Source organism: Arachis duranensis, chromosome 3 (assembly GCF_000817695.3).
Source record: "Arachis duranensis cultivar V14167 chromosome 3, aradu.V14167.gnm2.J7QH, whole genome shotgun sequence".
Classification (NCBI taxonomy): domain Eukaryota; kingdom Viridiplantae; phylum Streptophyta; class Magnoliopsida; order Fabales; family Fabaceae; genus Arachis; species Arachis duranensis.
This window is the reverse complement of record NC_029774.3, coordinates 6,657,564-6,678,136: the sequence shown is the minus strand read 5'-3', so window position 1 is coordinate 6,678,136 and position 20,573 is coordinate 6,657,564. Positions and strand designations below refer to the sequence as shown.

The following is a 20,573-nucleotide window of genomic DNA, read 5'->3' as shown; positions in this document are numbered from 1 at the left end:
TATTTTTTATTTTAAAATTTCTCTTTTTTTATTATTTGACAATGATTTGAATTTAGAAAAACAAAAATAACAATATTGTCAGAATATAAAAGATTGTGGTCTTTTTAAAATTTTGTAATATTTTAAAGTGTTAATAAATATTGTATATTTACTAGAAAGTATTATAAATGTCATCTATTTGGAGCAAGTTGTTCAAATAAATTGATTGGACTTTAAATTTATCAAATTACAATTTTTTAATACAGTTATACAACTTTTATATATACATATATATATATATATAAAAGCCGTTATAGGTGTAGCAGTTTTCGAATTGAACGCAATCTGTTATAGGATAACGTGAATTAGCTGGAGAAACGAGCTTAGCAAAAATAGTTAGAGATATAACATTTTCAGAAGAATTTGTAGGTTACATAAACTACTGTTGGGTATAGCGGTTTATGTAAAATAAAAATTATCTCTATTTTTATAATAATTATGTATGAAATGAAATGAATACACTTTTTATCTTGTGACATGTATTCATATTGTTAGATCTGACAAAAAATATATTAAAATTTTAAATTTTATATACTTTTTAATAAATAAAAATTTAAAATTTTTACTATCATTCAATTAAATTTATCCATTCTTTTACAAGACTACATAATAATAATAGTTGTAAACTTCTTTTATATTCACAAAACATAAAAGTTACATTCTTTCTTTAAACACTCTCAAAAAGTAATAAAAATAATTTTTAATATTTTTAAAAAATAATTTTAAATATGTTTTTCTATACATATTATTGTTGCTTCTAGAATAACAATAAAATTTTTAAATTTGGCCACAATAATTTTTTGTAAGAATAAATTTTTGGGATAAATTAAATTTTAAAGTTTTAAAATAACATATTTTTAAAGATAATTTTCAAAAATAAATTAATTTTTGTAAAACAAACGGTTTGAATATTGTACTTTTATTATTATTTAGAGCAAAAAAAATATTGTATTCTTTATTTTTTAAGCAAATAAAAGTAATTGTTATTGACTTATTGTACTTAAAAAATAGTATCTAATTTGTTAAAAAAAATTAAAATTAATATTTAATTTAAAAATTATAAAAATAAATAAATTTTTAAAATTTATTATGAAAAATAATTAAAAAATATTACCAAGGAATCATAAAAAAAGACTGAAAATTGGGGCTATCTAAAATTTGGGGGCTATCTAAAATGACTAATACAGGAAGAAGTTGCCAAAAATTTAAAATTTTCACACATTTTTTTATGTCAACATTCAATATTTGTTGCACTCCAAAAAAATATCATACCAAATATTTGTTGGACTTCCAAAAACAGACTAACAACATAATCATCATTATTAACAAAATCAAATAAAATCTAATTAAGAATTCTTCTTCATCACTCTATGGCCACGCTGCAAGAGTTGTCCGTTATCATCAAAGCAACCTACATGCGTAACTCTTTCATTGTGCCACCTATTTTCAGGTTATGTAAGAAAAAATATATGAAATTTTTTATTTTGAAAAGTGAAGTTAAATATAAAATGAAGATTTTAACAAAAGTTTTTAGAAGAATATGCATTACACATCATGTATTTATTTAATTTTTTTATTATAAAAAAATCTTTATTTAGAAAAATATTTTTTATTATAATCAATAAGACCTGTAATTTAGTACCATAATCTTATATAAGGATTCAAAGGCCTTCTACTCTCAGGATGAAAACTTGAAAAGGCTAAAATTTACGAAAATATTTGATAACTAAAAAAAATTAGTCCAAAATAACTATAATTTATCTTATTTAATGTTTATTTATTTATTATTATTATAATTAATAAATATTAAATAAAATAAATTTTAATTTTTTTTTGTCTTCCTAGTATTACCAAAAAAAATTTATAAGATGTTTTTTCTTGTTATAATTAATAATTACCACTATTTCAGTTTTTAAGTACACAAATTTGAATATTTCGTAGACATTTGCTATTGGGATGATTATGATGATCCATCTTTTTATTATAAATTTTTTTGGATACCTATATATATGATATATTTATAAGATAGTAGAGTTCTATCAATTGTAGAAATAAAATTATCACGTTTTACTCATTTCTAGCGAATTATTCTATAGAAGTGGCGATCACTTTTCAAAGAATCTAAACTTGTTTTATACTATTTATAGTCTAAAATAAATTTAAGTAGCTGAAGACTCCTACTATGAACGACATTTATTTAAGATAAGCTCAAGTTAAAGTACGTGAATAGTTAAATGTAATTTTTATTTTTAGTTCTAAAACTGGTGGATAAGTCAATTTGATTTAAAAATGATTAAGATCTCTACTTTAAAATAATGCGACTCATGTTAGTATTTAAGTGAATTTTAGGTGAATTTTTGCCTCACAACTTTTAGTATAGTGATAATTAAATATCACCATATAACAAAAATGTTTGATAATAAAAACAATTAGCTAAGATTTATATAAATTCTTTTTTTTGTCTTTTTAATATTACCATATTATAATAGCCAATTGACATAGTCAATATAGTTTTTGAAATTAATTTTATAATTTAATTCGTGTGAACTTAAAAATAATTAATGCGCTCTTAGCTTTATATATTATTTACTGATGAATATTGATGATCTTTACATTATTGAAGACCTAAATATTTGATACAACCTTAGCCTAAGTCACATGTTATCATATTCTTAGTCTAGTTTTGGTGGATATATAAAATATCAAATCTACATATTGGTGACTGATCAAATGTGTCTCTCATTTTATTCTAATCTCGTACAAGTAGAGTTGATTTAAAAATAATCTATTAACATCTCTCATTTTCTTTAAAAATAAATCACCAAAGTTAATATTAGAGCAACTTATTAATCTTGTTGATGAGATCTAAGTAAGTGGTCTAGCTAGAAGCAATATTAATATTGTTGTAATTAATTATTCATTATCCTAAAAAATTGAAAGATGGATAAAGTATGACAATGTGGGGATAGAATAGGATATGATGGGCTACAGTTATTAGTTGTATTATTTGGCTCCCACAAGGTTCATTTTGTTCAACATAATTTTGATTTTTCTTTCCTAGCCATAAACATTATTATTAAATGTGGATAAAGTGGTAAACATTACTCTGTTGTTAATGTGTTAAGACTAAAGAGAGCAACATGCAACATGATCTTCATGCTATACGATTTAATAAAGCATGAAATTGATCAAATAATAGCTATATTTTCTAACATATTATAATGGCCAATTCACATGGAGAAAGAGATAGAGAAAGAAAAAAGGAGTGCGAGAAGGAGACAAACATTAAAACGAATGCTACCTATATTGCTACCCATATCTAATCAAAGGACGTTTTGATACCAATATAGATAGAGTAGAATTTGGAGGGTAAACAAAGAACCTGGAAGCATGTGATGAGTAAGCTTATGATATGAACGGCAATAATTTCATAGTTCCAGTGACACTAATAAGAAGCTATATATGATATGATTAAGATTTATATAAGCTAAGCCTGTCAAAATATATAGTGATAAAAAGATTATACGAAAATATAAGATTTTATAGTAACATGCTACTCAAAATCTTATAATATTAAATATTTGTCTCTCATTTTACTCTAATCTAGTACAATTAGCATTGAATATCCTTTGGTATGTTCATAGAGAATAGGGTAACAAACCCAAATAAGCCTAGGAGAGTTCTAAATTACCCAAATCAGCCAAATCAAAAATCTATACCTGAATCCACCAGGACGAATTATTATATAATTCGAATCAATAAGATTCAAATTATACTCTCAAGTAATTCGAATTGGTATAATTCGAATTATGTGCATGCAACGAATTAAAGTAATTCGAATTGATATGATTCGAATTATACACATGCAAGAACACGAAGTAATTCGAAACAACTCGTTTCGAATTGTACTTACGTAATTCGAGTTTAGTTAATTCGAATTACTAGGAGGTTTGAACTTTAGAGAGGTTCGAATCTAGTTGATTCGAATTAGGTGAAAATTGATTTGCATAGTAATTCGAATCAAGTTGATTCGAATTACAAGGGTTTCCGCTATAAAAGGAGTTCGAACCAAGTTCATTCGAATCACTTTCTCATTCTCCAACCCCACCAAATCCCAGAGAAAAAGACCCATGTCCGGTACGAGTAAGAGGAGAGCGGCTTTTTTTGTCGATGGGGGACGATCCGGGAAGGCTTTATCGTTTGGATGGAGTTGCTCATATCGCCGGTGTGATCAACGACGAGGTTAGTGGCTTATGAAAGCGGTTTATGATAACGGTATTTGTTAATGGTTTTTTATAATGGTTTATGTTACTGTGAGTGGTTTAGGATAGCGGTTTAGGATAGTGGTGTAGGCTAGTGGTTTTTGTTAATGGTTTTTTTATAGCGGTTTATTTTAGTGTTAGCGGTTTAAGCAAGCGGTTTAGGCCAGTGGTTTTTGTTAGTGGTATTTGAAATTGTTTTTTGTAAACGGTTTGTGTTAATGGTTTTGGATAGTGGTTTTAGTGATGGTTAGCGGTTTAGGGGCGTGGTTTGAGTTGGTGGTGTATGGTAGTGGGTTTTGTTAATGGTTTTTTATAGCGGTTTATTTTAGTGTTAGCAGTGGTTTTTGTTAGTGATTTTTGTACTCGGTTTTTGTTAACGGTTTTGGATAGTGGTTTTACTGATGGTTAGCGGTTAACGGTAGTGGCTTATGATAAATGTGAAAATGCATATGTTTTTGTTAATGTTATTTGCACGTGGTGCATCTGTTTTTGTTAATGGTATTTGCACGTGGTTTGAGTGAGCGGTTTGTGTATAAAATGTTGGTCGTTTGTTTCATATATCTTTTACCCATCACGATTTATTTTCTGGTTCCATATGAAATATATTGTATATGTTAGTGGTTTGTGCATCTGTTCTAATTAAGCGGTTTATGTACTGGCCAGCCTCGTCGTTGCATATCCAGCGTTAGGCGGCAGCAGGGGATGCGTCTTGATGAGAGGTACGTTCCGTACTTGCAGATGGCCGGATTGTACCATCTTGCGAGACTGAACGACAGATGGTTCCGACTAGATGAGCCCCTAGTCAGCGCATTCGTCGAGAGGTGGCGGCCTGAGACGCACACCTTCCACATGCCGTTTGGAGAGTGCACCATCACGTTTCAGGACGTCGCATACCAGCTGGGGTTGCCAGTCGACGGAGATTATGTTAGTGGTTGCCTGACAGACTTCCACCTTTACATTGAGGGTGGTCGACCTGCTTGGCAGTGGTTCCATGAGTTGCTCGGTGTTTTACCTCCCGAGAACCAGGTGCAGAAATTCGCAGTCAACTGCACCTGGTTTCAGGAGACATTTGCAGAGTGTCCAGACGGGGCTGATGAGGAGACGGTTAGGCGCTTTGCCCGGGCCTATATCATGATGTTATTGGGCATGCAGTTGTTTGCCGACAAGTCCGGCAATCGTATACACATCAGATGGCTACCTTATGTTGCTCGGCTTGAGGAGATGGGTCGCTACAGTTGGGGGTCGGCGGCACTAGCATGGTTGTACAGGTGCATGTGCCGAGTCGCCAACAGACATGTGGTGAAGTTAGCTAGCCCTTTACAGTTACTACAGTCTTGGATCTTCTGGAGGTTTCCCACTCTTAGACCATCTGGGTATGATGAGATTAGCTGGCCCCTTGCCTCGAGGTACCGTTATTGTTTTGTACTATATATTTTTCTTGTATTTATTTTTGATTATGCAACCAATTTTTATATTTCTCGTACGCAGATGGTCTGGTTACAATCCTGGGATTAGCAACAAGGGACCTCGGGTACAGATGGCTCGCATGAAGATCGACTTGTTACAGCCTCGGCAGGTAAGTACGCAGAACATATGTGTATCTGAAGTCATTGTTTCAGTTTATATTGTCTAACATAAGTGTACAAACGTTTTTATGTTGATTTTTTCAGTTCATATGGATGTCCTATAGCGCACTCGACGTCATCCAGGTTGTCCATCCGGAGGTCTTGGAGCCTCGGCATACGATGTTATGGCGGTGCAGGACGTCCCTGATTTATTTTGCGGTTGTCGAGTGGCATCAGGTTGACAGAGTTTTACCTCAATTTGGTGGCGTTCAGCCCATACCGTCTCCCGCCCTGAACATCGACTTCTTGATGTCGAAGGATGGGAGAGGAGGTGACCGTTGGTTCCCGGCACAGTACGCTGACTGGCATCTTCAATGGCAGGAGCGTGCGGAGCACGTTCTACAGTTTGACATCGTGCCCGACCCCGGTCCGTCACATGATTTCTTGACATGGTGGTATCAGCACGGAAAGAGGTTTCTGTCGCCGGAGATGTTATTGGGGGATCCGAGAGGTATTCCTATTCCAGATAAGGCCACGCAGAGGGGTGCAGGCCGACTTCCAGATATGGACCGAGTCGAGAATGTTCCTGACAGACGTCGTATTGAGCGGAGAGCACGAGTTGGGACACGTTGTAGCCACCGTGAGTGGAACTGGGTGGATCGGGCTATGGATGACGGAGACGACCCAGTTAGGGGTGGGGGGAGAGTTCGTGGTCGTGGAGGCAGGAGGAGGGTGGGTGCTGCTAGAGAGGGTGCCCAGATGCCTGGGGGAGGTGATGTTGCGGGGGTTGATAGGGCCCATCAGGGCGGGCATGATGGTGGATCGCATGGATCTGGTATGGGAGATCCCACGAGTCACACTGATGCTGGGCTTGGTGGTGGAGGTCTTGGAGATTATTTCGTAGGTGTTCCCGGTGATGATCATACCCTTCAGGAGAGTACTCCATGGGTGAGTCCTAGCTCGATGTTTGGAGACTTACTTGCTAGTGATGGCATTGTGGCCGAGTTCGGTGGACCGCATTTCCTTGATGATATCCGGACCATCATGCAGGAGGATGAGGCTGCAGCCGGACGGGTTCAGACGATAAGGACACATGCACCCTTGGATGTAGATCTGAACGAGCCTGCCACGGTAGCTCCTGTGCATCCTTTTGCCATGGGTGGGACCCCAGCATCGGCCCAGAGTATTGGGTCACATTCAGTTGCCGGCCCGTCATCATCCAGACCCGTGCATGTTGCGCCTATGACCCCGAGACAGCCAGCTCCGGATGACAGCGACGAGTCGATTGAGGATGAGGAGCCACTTATACGTAGGGGTTACCGGACACGGGTGCCACGCCGTTGCGGCACTGGATCGCACCTATTTAGATGATTTATGGATAGTGGTGTATGTCATGTTGTTATATTTATATTGTGTACCTTGTTGGTTGGTTATCATTGTTATGGTATGTACTTTGTTATTATGTTATTTGAAGTTATGTTATGTACTTTGATGTTTTGTTATGTCATTTACTTTGATGTCTTTTACTTTTATGTTATGATTTATAGTTTGATGTTATGTTATTCATTATCAGTCATTCCATGATATAATGTTGTTTGTGTTAGATATTAATTTCAATCATTTAAAAGACATTCAACAGAAATATTTGGTACGAATAACAAGTTTCATTACACATAGGAAACAACCTAGTTCCAGACAAGTGCTAATACATTAACAAATAAAAACAATTAGAAGACAAGTGCTAATACATTAACAAATAAAAACAGACAAACCAAATCTCCTACTGATTTCCAGCAGTCCCGCTGGGGCCTGCGGCTTGTGGACAACTACGCCTGGTGTGACCTGGCTGCCTGCAGAGGCCACATCTCTTTGGCCGGTTCGGATCTGCTTCATCCATGTTGGTGCAAATTCTTGTGGATCTAGGACGACCCTCCCTCGCACGCCTCATACTCGGATCCGGTATAACGGTAGGCCCGGCATAAGGTGGCCAGAAACCCTCTGGAATGGGAGGTGTAAATCCCATCTGATAGACACCGAAAACGGAACTAAGGCGATAGACCTCGTGGACGTAAGGCTGCCATGTAAGTCGTGAATAAGCACAGCATGCCAGTGCGTGCGGACAGGGAAAATGAAGTGCTTGGAAGTATCCACAATCACAAGTCTTAGACCCTAATGAGACCCTGTACGTACCAAGAGAGAATGAACCTGTCGGAGTCGTCTCAGCAACGGTGTACTCCGAGTTATCCCTGTCGTAAACAGTAACCGTGAAGCACCTGGCTGTCTTCAGGTTGGCCTCGATACACTTTACTAGGTATTAACTGAATTGTTGTCCAGTACCCATCTGAGCCTCTGCCTCCCTACCCTTACGGACAAATAGCTCTACTAGCCTTCCGTATGTGGCCTTCACCAGCGAGCAAACAGGGAGGTTTCTTACCCCCTTCAGGATTGAGTTGACACATTCTGAAATATTGGTCGTCATGTGCCCGAATCTCCGACCCTCATCACAGTACTGTGTCCACAACGAGTACTCGATTCGGTTCGCCTAGTCACACATTGCCGGATTCTCAGAGCGGAGAATGTCAAACCAGTTGTCGAACTCCACTTCGGTCTTCGCATATGCGGCGTTAACAAGAAGCCTCCGGACATCTTTTCCCTTGAACGTCAAGGCAAAATTCGCTGCAACGTGTCGAATGCAGAACACCCGGTACGCAGCCGGGGGTAGCCATCCCCCATCCGGAGCCTTGAGTGCTGCCTTGATGCCGTTATGCCTATCTGAAATAACTAACAGACCCGGCTGAGGTGTCACGTGCTCACGGAGGTGGGAAAGAAAGAAAGACCATGACTCAGCATTCTCACCCTCAACTAGTGCAAATGCCACGGGAGGATGTTCGAGTTTCCATCCTGTGCAATGGCGACTAGCAATGTTTCACCATACTTCCCATATAGATGGGTGCCATCAATACTAACCAAAGGCTTGCAATGACGGAATGCCTGAATACAAGGGGGAAAAGTCCAGAACAGCCTATGAAAATAAACCTGAGACTCGTCAACCTGTCCCCCAACTCGAACAGGGCAAGTCCTGAGGACGGCTACAGTGCCGGGCATCGTCAGCTGAACTCCTAAAACCCACCTAGGGAGCTCATTGTACGACTCGTCCCAGTCCCCATATATGACGGCAACGGCCTTCTGCTTCGCCATCCATACCCTCCTGTACGTTGGCCTGAACCCAAAGTGTGCGGCCGTGGCATTTTGAAGCACATTGATGTTCACAGCTGCATTAGCCCTAACCATCGGCATAATGAAGGTGGATATCACATGGTAGTCCAGACTCCTATGGTCGCTGGAGATGGAGCTGGCGAGACATGTATGCGGTCCGTTGTATCGCTTCACTTTCCAGATACCCTTCCGCTGTCGGAGACTCAACCGAATCAGCCATGTGCACCCATTCCCAAACTCAGAACACTTTCCCACATACCTGCGGTAGTCAGACTCAATGACCTTGTACTGGACCCCTCGACGGATACTGTATGTCTTCACACTCAACAGCGCCTCATCTTTATCCTGAAATTGTTGGCCAACCTGGAATTCGTTCATACCGGTAGACCCCTCGGTATCTCTAGCGCCAAATCCTGAGGGCTGCAGAGCATTTTCGTCCTGCCGCATGGCATCCAGGTCCAACGACGGAAAATGGGGTGGATACTGCTGTGTGCCGGAACTAGATCCACCTGTAGCCCTTCTCGGAACAGTAGTTCCAACATCATCACCGCTTTCATCAGCGATCATATCTGGCTCCACGTCATCGTCATCTGGATCATCAAACAAACCATCACCAAAGCCAGCCGGTGTGGGACAATGTACCTCGGTGGGAATATGTTCCCCATACCGAACCTCGTCTCCAACATTGCCGCTCAGATCAACGGCAAACGAAGGGGACGCAACAGGCTGCATCGGTGGCTCATACACAGGAGCTGAGGATGAAGCAACAGCAGGTCTCGAGCTCGAGCCGGCAACCGCGGCTATAGTATTGGCATTCCGGTTCGAACCACCCGAGCTAGATACCACATCAACCAACTTTGCCAACAACTCTGGTGTCCTTACCTCGGGAAACTGCCTACGACAAAGAAACATAATCTGCAAGTCCTCGTCACTACCGATTGTGGAACAATCAAACTTTACGGTGTCATGGAGCACCGCTGTTGGAATGCGGTAGAAAAACTTCTTGACCCTTTTAACTCCTTCGAGACCAAGCTTCTCCAGCACAGAGCTAACAAGAGCATCGTAGGTGGTTGTTGGCGTCACGATAATACATAGGGGATCCTTATCAGTGAACTTCACGCCGGACCGAGTTTTTCTCTTAATCGACCCTCTGTAATGTACCAGCACTAGGAAACTCTCCGCACTAGCCATCTCCCCTCTTTGTTGAGAGCATCATGAGTTCACAGCATATATATAGAGCTCTGGTTCACACTATATATATATATATATATATAATTCGAAACAATTTGTTTCGAATTATGTTGTATCACACGCTAACATACTAATTCGAATTAACTAAATTCGAATTAGTTAAGTGTAATTCGAAACAAGTTGTTTCGAATTACTTTATTTTGTTTCCTTTCTAGTAATTCGAATTAAGTCAATTCGAATTACTTTAATTCGTTGCTTGCACATAATTCGAATTATATCAATTCAAATTACTTGAGAGTATAATTCGAATCTTATTGATTCGAATTATATAGTAATTCGTCCTGGTGGATTCAGGTGTGGATTTTTTATTTGGCTGATTTGGGTAATTTGGAGCTCTCCTTAGCTTATTTAGGTTTTTTACCCTAGAGAATATATATAATACAGAAAGAAACTAGCATTAGTTATTTACTATATAATAATAATAATATCTTATATACTGACAAATTCTAATAGATTAAGGCTTTCTTGTACTGTTTCACAAGTGAAAAATTTTATAATGTTGGAATAATAATTAAAAATACTAAAATTGCTTATATTAAAGATTTTTTTTAAAATATGCATGGCAATATATACTTTTTCTTCTTACCAAAGATTGAAATTAATTAATTATATAATCTCATTAATTTATTACATAAAAATGTATCTCATCACGAAGAAGTACTGAAAAGGGGATAGAAGACTAAGGGCTTGTTTGGGCGAGCTTTTAAGAAAAAAAATTTTTTCGAGTTATTTTTTTTAAAAGATCTTATAGAAAAGTAAAAGTAATTTTATGTTTGGATATCTCATGTAAAAAGGTCTTTTTATCTATCAATTATGTTTGGGTATAACAATATAAAAGTACTTTTTTGTTTATTTATTATATGAAAAATATCTTTTTTTTAAGGAAAAAAGATCTTTTAAAAAAAGATGTAAATTACAGCTTCTAAAAAAGATATTTTTTTATTTTACTAGTGCTTTTACTTTTATTACTAGAAATTTGACAAACACGTTAAAAAATAAAAAAAGATCTTTTTTTCATTGAAAAAAATCTTTTTTTAACAAAATAATGGCGTCCAAACATGCACTAACACAAGTGTATCACCAACTAAACGTGAAGAAGAATATGGAAATTGCTTCAGCCACAGTGTCACCTTCAATATCTCCATCTTCAACTAGAACACGTTGTGATACTCAGAATAATGAAAAGGAACAGCTTATCAATGTTTGAATAAAAAAAATAATAATAAAAAGGTGAAAAGAAAACCCTACCCAATACAAGTCTCTCACCCTATTATTAGTACTACATTGATCAAGGGTAGCTAGGTATAGCTATATAGTGTGAGTGACTCTTTGTTTCTTTCTTTCTTTTATTTTATTCAAAGAGGAAGGAATAATAGTACCAAAAAAGAAAGAAAAAATGAGGTGAAATTGTTAAAATTTAAAGGGGAAAAAAAAGTGAAAAAATTGTGACCTATTGTGATGTAATTGAATTGAATGGTGTCAGTACTGTTGGGTAGTGAGGGTGGTGAGAATTTTTATTAGGGTAACTGAATTGATGAGAAAGAAAGAAAGAAAAATGAGAGAATAGAGAAAGGGTCACATTATATATCATATAACATAATTATGATGATTTATAATTCGGGTGCTAAGATCCCGTTTCGTTTTCAAGCATATCCCAGATGCTCAGTAGTCGATCTTCATTTCTTTACATATCTCGAGTGTTTCTTAAATATGACTCAGTGTCACGCTGTTACAGAACGAAATCTGAGATGCCGAGATGTGTTTGTATTTAGAAACCTTCCTGAATATTCGAGATATATTCTATTATATAATTCGAAAATACTCAAGTGTTTATGTATTTTTGTAAATAAAATATTTATTTTATTTAAATTAAAAAAAACTTTTATGAGTGGTGAGGCCATGTCGGTGATGGTGGTGGTAAGCTTTTGCTATCAAAGCTGAGGACTCACGTCATGTGTTTTACTTTTAAAAGAGAAAGAAAAAAAATAAAATAAAATAAAAAATTGGACCACTCAAAGATGCTTGATTGGAATAAAGGGAATCACATGTGCACTAGTCACTAGTGGCATCAAACAGAGAGAAATATGTCGGAGATTCTCAGTTTTTTTTTTTACTTGTTTTTAAATGTATTTGTTATTGTCTTTGATTTAATTTTTATTTTATTTTATTTTAGGTAATTTAATTATTTTTGGTGTTTTTCAATTTCAAGTTGGAAAATAGAGAGTAGTGGTGGTGGGTTTGAGTTGGGATGGATGAAAGGAGGGTATGTCAGTGAAGTGTTGTTGGCTCCTCTTGGAGTTTTTTTTGTACATTATTATAATTACTGTTTTCCATGGTTATGTAACTATCTTAATTTGACAATACACTGATTGGAAAGATTGAAAAGAAAAAATGGAAGTGTAAATATTCAGTTGAATCAATTATTGTTGTTGTACATGGTGAAGATTTTAACCGAGGTTCCAAAGTGCCTATTTACATTGTTTCAAGTTAACATATTCTCTATGACCAAAGGCGAATACTCCCATCAAGACGTCACAAATGTCTTTTCCTAAAAGATGACGATGTGTCACATATTAATTGGTTTATTTATAAAATCGATTAGTAAACAACATCAAAACTCTACCCATCACCTCTCACCCCTCACCATCTCCTCTCTCAAAGTTACTTTCTCGTTGAAGTTGAGCTCTCTCATCTCTATCACCGTGGCTCAGTTACTAAGCTTTCTCCCTCTCTCGCCTCCAGTATCCCACTCAAGCTCGTCGTCCCTCTTTGTGTTGTCACTCATCACCATCTCGCACTCAATCGCGCTCACGCGCCTTTCTTGTCCTCGTTGTCGTCGGCGGCAGAAGCAGCAGGCCCGGAACTGGTCATTGTCGTCGCTCCCTGTCTCGTCACCGTCTCACACTCAATCCAACGCCTTTGTTGCCATTGTTGTGCTCGTCGCCGCCGCCGGCAGAAGCAGCTGGTTCCGGGGCTGATCGTCGTTGTCGTCTTCTTGCTTCGACTTTCGCCATCAGCTTCCTCTTCACCGTCAGCTTCCTTCACACAACCAGAAGCTGGTCTCCAATTTGGTTAGTTCCAACAAATTTTTCTGTTCTTTCTTTTTCAATTTTGTTGCTGTAATTCATCACTGCACTTTGATTTTGCTGCTGAAATTTGTTGCTGAGAATATCATTGAACTATATTTTCTATTTCTGAAAATCATCACTGAACAATAATTTGTTATTGAGCTGGAATTTTCTATTTACATTGTGTTTGGATTGAACCTAATCAGTTGTGACCATATGTATATTTCAATCTAGAAGTTGGATTAATAGTTTATTTAGATAGATATGTCTTAGGGATGTTGAACAGTACTTGTAAAAGTTGTTGCTGCAAGCATAAAATTTAATATTAATTTGTTACTCGTTTATATTCTTATATAAAAAATTACAATGGTAGAATTAGCATTGTGTGAGCATACTATGTATTGTGAGATATTTTGGTGATTAGCTAACATATTATTTGGAGTCTATCTAAAGGTAGACGAGACAGAATAATTGTTTTTGGAACTTTATCCATGCATGTTCTTTGATTGTTGACATGATGACATTAGAGTTCTGTCCATTAAGCTCTAATGGATTTTCATTTTTAATGGTTTATTATTTTGGTACACAATTAATTTTAACATTATGTCAACATTTTCAAGAAATCAATTGCCTTTATCTTAAATAATGTGTTCTGCTTTTGTTATCCTGAATACACTAAGGGACAGTACAAAGGCAACAGAGCATAGGAGTGCATTCAACAAATACAATATAAGGGGTCTATCTTGATGCCTGAATTGGTTGAATTTGTTATTGATTATCGTCACTAAACCTTGAATTTGTTGCTGTTTTACTCAAATAATTACTCAGGTAAATCTTTTTGTTGCTGAAAGTCATCACTGAATTGAATTTGTTAGTGATTGAACTTTAAATTTGTGGTTGTTTTGCTGAATAATCACTGAGTTAATTTTTGTTGTTGTTAAAAATCATCTGAGTTGAGTTTGTTGTTGTCTTATTGATTATCATGATTGGACTTTGAATTTGTTGCTGTCTTTGTTCAAATAATCACCTAGCTCCTTTAAACTTTTACAGCATGACTTTGCAGTTAATATATTTTGTACTGTGTTCCTTCATCATTGTAGCTTGTGCCTTTGAATCAAATGAAAAGATTTGTCAACAAAATCTCCCTGCAAAAGTGAAGGTGGCAAAAGCTCCAAACAGATTGAAGATCCCTCACGTCCATTGCTGCAACACAAGCAAGCAGCTTTGAATAGAGTGAAAGGCTCACTTGACTACTCTCAATTGGAGATTAACTGGCATTAAATCTGTCGTGATTCCACTATTCAATGTATTTCAATGAATTAATAACAAAAGATTGAAAAAATTGGCGAAACATAGGCCAAATATTTAATATCAACTGTACTATAGGCATTGATTCATTGTTTTAGTAGAAGTTACCTATAATGTATTATCTTGAGAAAGCTTATCCTCTTATAGCAAATATTAAATTCATACATGTAATCAAAGTATGATCTTTGTTAAATACATTTGAACTTTTCCGTCAAGTTTCGTTAGTTTTAAACTTTTAATCAAAACTCTAGTATATAAATTGATTCATTTGCAAAATATAAAACAGAATCATATGAAGCATGTAACATTATTAGTTCAATTCAAAATGATACACGATTCTCGTTCATAGTGTTAGCTTGTCATTTAGTTGAGAAAGAAGTGAAGAACTATAAAAACTCTTTTTTGTTCTGAGGTTCCAACAATGCTCATCATTAAATAGAAACTTAGAATAAATTATATTAAGAATCAGGATAATATATATTCTTTTCTCTTTATCAATTATAACAACAATATTAGTACTAGTCTTTTTTAAAAAAACCAACTAAAAAAAGAAAATATAACATAATCAAAATAAATATATTAAAATGAGTCAAGGTAGCACCAAATCATATGAATTGCTGTAAGTTCTTCTTTAATATCTACATTGCATATACAAAACTTCAAGATGCAAATATGCATAACAATGATAAATTTAAATTCTAACAATGTCCCAAGATTAGTTATTTACACATAAATTCACTAATTTTGTACTTTAAATTCAACAATGGCACAAGAGACACACCCACCCACTGAGCCATTTTGTTCAATCATCTGTAACTCTGAAAACAACACCTACAATCATCTCATCATCATCATTATTAATCACTAAAACTAATCAACACCTCAACAACATTCTTGTTATAATAATGGTTCCAATATTCTTCATCAGCATTCCTTTGTCTTCAAGTACCACAATCCATCAAGATCAAAAGACACACACTAAATAAAATCACAGAAGACTTACCGGAAAGAAGAGCGGCGAATGGCGAAGAGGCGCACAGACGAGCTGCGACGAAGACCGGCGAAAATGCTGCTGCAATGGCGATGAAGACCGGGCTGGAGGTGGCGACGTTTAGGCTTCAATGAGGGAAGGCGATAATTCTGCCTCATCCCTCAGGCAGAGACAACGACTTTGCGATGAGGCCGTGAGAGTGAGAGACTGCGGCGATAAGAGGGGAGGACCAGCAAGAGAAAAAATCCAAAATGAACCATTTATGACCACAAATAAAAAAAAAACAGTTAAAAATGAATCGAATTTTGGTTTGATCAATACTACGTGTCGAATATTAATTGGTAGAAATAATGTGTCTTTAAAAAAAATATTTTTTTGTATCTTTATCTAAGTGGCGTCCATAACCAAATAGAATGGTTATTTCTATATAACTCTATTTTTATATAATTTCTGAAAGTTGTCAATGTAGAAAGTGTTTTGACATAAATATTCTAAAAAAAAAACTAATAAAATAGATATTATTTGTCATAATTTTATTTAAAATGGCTCAGGAAATAAGAGAAACATTCATTTTTTTAACTGGAAAAGAAAAAAATATTTAAATTTTCATCATTCTAGATGAATAATGCATTCCCGCTGAAGTTAGTTTGACATTTAGACATTTAGTTATAGATAAAAAATCTTTGTATGTCTGAATCATAAAATACAAGTGTCGGAATAAAAATCTCATTTTTACCGTTAAATGCTTGGCAAAGAATTTATTAAAATTGGAAGAAATTATATCAAAACCCGATTTAGAGGATTAGAGATGGTCACTGGATTTTTTCTTTGAAATAATCAGTAGATCCCTTAGGTAAAGAACCTATTAAATTCCCTTACGTAAGAACCTATTAAATTTTGTGGACACTGAATCTAATAGTAGCTGATGTCTCTACTACAGTTGGAGTTGAAACTAGGAGTTTCTAAGCCAAATCTTCTCCCAAATATCTTGAATTTTATTTAGTCCTTAAAAGCTCCTCAATTTAAATTTGTCCATTGCATTGTTTGTCTCAGAAAATTATTTCTAATTATAGTTTTTCTACTAATTATGGACCAAATTATACATGTTTTATACATAAACTTCAATAATAAAACTCAAACTTGTAAAAGTTTATTTGTAGAATCATAAATTTCATCGATTTTAAATCTAAACTTGTAAACTCGAAAGTTTTTATAACTTCTATATTAAATTACGTCTATTAACAAATTTTATAGACATCAATAGAGACAAGAAGTTTTGTACAATAAAAAATAGTTATTTGTATAGTCTTTAAAATTATCTTTACTAATTTATGTTTCCAAAATTAAAATCTTTTATATTTATATTATCAACTATTTTAATAAATATAAATAAATTATATTTTTTATTGAATATGATTAAAACATAAATATTAAAATAAAAAAACAACATTGAATAACTACCTTGAATCAATTTAAAAGTAATTCTGTGTCAGGCAGAGCTTTGCCAAGGCGCATTTTTTTACGTGTGATTGGGCCGAAGTGAAACAAGGCGATCAAAGCGTCGAGGTGCAAGCTTTTTTGATTATCCACGAACGGGGCTTGAGCTTAAGAGGAGCGGAGCTTTTGAATCAGATCCTAGCTAACGGGGTTAGGGCAAACAATCACAAAAGTCTTGAATAAGGGAAGGGCAGCACAGGAGCAAACCATCTCAATAAGGAAAGAGTCTGGACATCTTCCCTTATTGAGATGGTTCACTCGACACTATTTTAGGATCTGTCATTTCATTTCGGGCGAGTGGAGTGAACCAAAGACGTTGACGATCGATTCCTTCTCTTACAAAGACAAAACATAATTTATAATTTTATCTAACATTATTATAGTTATTATTTGTGTATTTTATAGTACTATTAAAGTAAATACAAAAAGTATTGAATTATTAGGTATAAAGTTAATTGATGTGATAGTCTAAAATTAAGAATTACCAATAATATTTCTTTTTCAGTAAAACAAATTATATAAAAGTAACTTCATGTCTTTGAACTATAGTATAAACTTTTCATTGTCATAGATTGTGTTGCAGGGCTGTGTTGTTGAATTCCCTCTCCAATTTGCACTTGTTCGTCTGTGAAGTGTATGTGAAGTGTCGTGCTTAGAAGTAGGGGTGGCAATGAGTAGGGTAGGATAGGGTTTGAAGTCAACCCTAACCCTATTCGTCCGCGGGTTGAGATTTTTATATAAACTCAATCCTATTTGGTTGAAAATATCCACACCCTAATTCTATTCGTTCTCAATCCGCGGATTATAAAAAAGATGCAAAATTATTATATAACTTTATGATAGTTTAAAATAGAACTGATTTTTATATAAAAAAAATTAAATTATCAACTAATGATATTCTTTTAATGGCTAAAGATCGTCTTTTATATTTAGTGAGAGGTTTTGGTTCAATATCCACTTGAAATATATTTTTATATAAATATATAACATATACATATATAGGGTGCGAGTTGATTGGATAGGATTAAGGCTTAATCTGTACCCTACACAACCTACACTCTACTCTATTCGCTGCGAATCAGGTTGACAATCTTATTCAATCAGGTAGAATCAGATTGGGTACCTCGGTATATGTTACCAGTCTACCACCTCTACTTAGAAGACATTGAGGTAAATATGGAAGCATAGAAGACAGTTAGATCATATTATGATTTAAGGTAAAGGTTGAAATGGAATTTAATATGAATATATATGTTGGATTCCTACAACAAAAAGTGTGACAAAATCTATATAATTTTAAAATGTCTTGAATTTGATAAAGTTTAGGATATGGGTCACGTGTGAAGAAGAAGCCATATTCTTAATTGGATGAAAAAACGATCGAAGAGGATATATTCTCATAACAAAATGCTCTCTTCTTTATTAATAATAATTTAAATAGACGGGTTACATGCATAGATTAATTGAACCAATATGAATACGAGACACTGAGAAGCATATGTAGATTCATTTCATCTTATTTTGAATTGAAATCTCGAACGTTGATGGTGCAAAGAAGAAAGCTGGCATGCTCTGGTTACTATTTTCTGCCAGCTAATTGTTATGACAAGAATACAAGAGGTGACCAATTCTCTTTAGCCACCACGCCACCAAATAATTTTTAGATTTCTTCAAAACTCTGTTCGTACTTTTTGAATTTTTGATTGGTTCGTTGGATTAGTTGCATTTATTAACGAAGAAAAGTTGCCTTTCTTTTATTTATTTCTCTCTTAGCGTTCAATACGTGTTGGTTTATACTTTATAATTTGGTCCGTTTGATTAATCAATATCTCTTACAGAGACATAATATATTTTTTATTTTTTTATTATTTTTATTAATTTTTTTAATTTATTCTCAAAATCAAACGTAATTTAAACGGTGTTTTTGACTTTTTTTTCTTATATATTTTATCATCATCATCCTATTAACAACAGTGTACTTATCTTTGCAAATTGAAATTGCATTTACGTTCGTGGTTTAACTAAATTTACCAAAAGAAATTTCGGAATGGTTAATAATACTTCCTCAATTTGAAGTTGGATTCGAACTAGTATAGGGCAGCCAGCAAGTATATCATAGATTCATAGTTGATGTGTTTGACCAGTCTATTATATTTTTCTGATAATATAGCCAAAGCCAAGGAATAATTACTTTTATATATAGACTTACAATATTTTATTGTTCCAGCCGAAAATTTGCATGGTGTGCTAATCATTTTTGCTTAGTATCGTTTCGCCGAATATTCTGAAAGGGATATATAGTCATTACTCATTCAACACGACAACTAACTAACTAAATTATGTAAATTAAATTGAGATAATTTCATGACTTGTTTATATTTCATATACGAAACAATCATACATTTTAGACATGATACTATCATTGTTCAACGTCTGTATCTTTCGTATTTAGTTATATCTTGATGAAAAAACAAAAATCTTTTTACACACTTGAATACAATCTATCATATATGTCCAACTTATTATTAATACAAGAAATTATTCAAAATACTTTATATGAATACTACAAATATAAACCAATTTAGATTGGCAGTTAACTGATTAATCCACTTAAGTAAGTATTAAGGATTTAAATTTCGTCTTATATATACAACAATCAAAATCTAATTGAGAGGAAATCTTGAGGCATTAGAATCCTTTAATTTGTAGTTGATGATTTGATCTAATTTCATGAATATATTATATTAACCGCCAATTAAGACTAGGTGAAAACTCAGGTGTAGTCGACTTCACGTGAAGTTGATATCTGAGAGCCGTTAGATGATTTGACTGATTTGACTAAATTTTTATCTAACGATTCTCAGATATCAACTTCATATGAAGTCAACTTTACCTGAGTTTTCGCCTTAAGACTATTAGGTATGTGTTGTAATATCACTTAAAAGTGAAAAAAAAGACTAATATAATTAATTTAAAATCTTTAAAAAAAAATCATTAAAAAAATCTATCGATAACTAATTTAAAAAATAAATAATTTTTTAGGAACTAATTTAATCATTTATTCTTTATAAATATGTAAACTAATTAAATAATATACTCTATTAGTTTAGTTAATTAGGTTCAGTCTTTTTGGCTCATTTTTTTAATCCTATAATTTCCTATGAAAATTAAGGCAAATCAGAACGTAGGCCATGAATCCACATACGTGTTGTGGGAGCATTTTCTATTTCAAAATGTTCCTAGCTTCTGCTGCATGCGCGTTAATATAACCAGGAATCAATTTTGACTCTCACGTGCATTATTTTTTTTTACAACAATGTAAATTAAAAAATATAAATTAACTACTAATTAGTTATCGATATAAAAATATATATTT

At 34.4% G+C, this 20,573-nt stretch overlaps 3 protein-coding genes across 3 annotated transcripts in view; 2 read left to right on the top strand and 1 right to left on the bottom strand.

The window, feature by feature from the left end:
* LOC107477193 (TMV resistance protein N) overlaps window positions 1-5,157 on the top strand; it is a 22,326-nt gene extending 17,169 nt beyond the window's left edge. The window contains exon 10 of the mRNA XM_052258063.1: window positions 4,965-5,157. The gene's annotated coding sequence lies outside the window, so the exon portion shown is untranslated. The remainder of the gene's footprint in view (window positions 1-4,964) is intronic.
* A 2,489-nt stretch (window positions 5,158-7,646) lies between these two features.
* LOC110278395 (uncharacterized) lies at window positions 7,647-10,273 on the bottom strand. The gene is made up of 3 exons (XM_021136633.1): window positions 8,851-10,273; window positions 8,419-8,767; window positions 7,647-8,112 (listed from the first exon to the last, which is right to left on the bottom strand). Exons 1-3 carry the CDS (start codon window positions 10,271-10,273, stop codon window positions 7,647-7,649), a joined length of 2,238 nt encoding a protein of 745 aa, XP_020992292.1.
* A 2,495-nt stretch (window positions 10,274-12,768) lies between these two features.
* Window positions 12,769-14,645, top strand: LOC110278394 (uncharacterized). Its single transcript, XM_052258112.1, has 3 exons — window positions 12,769-12,797; window positions 12,995-13,404; window positions 14,502-14,645. Exons 1-3 carry the CDS (start codon window positions 12,769-12,771, stop codon window positions 14,627-14,629), a joined length of 567 nt encoding a protein of 188 aa, XP_052114072.1. The 3' UTR covers window positions 14,630-14,645.
* The last annotated feature ends 5,928 nt before the right edge of the window (window positions 14,646-20,573 follow it).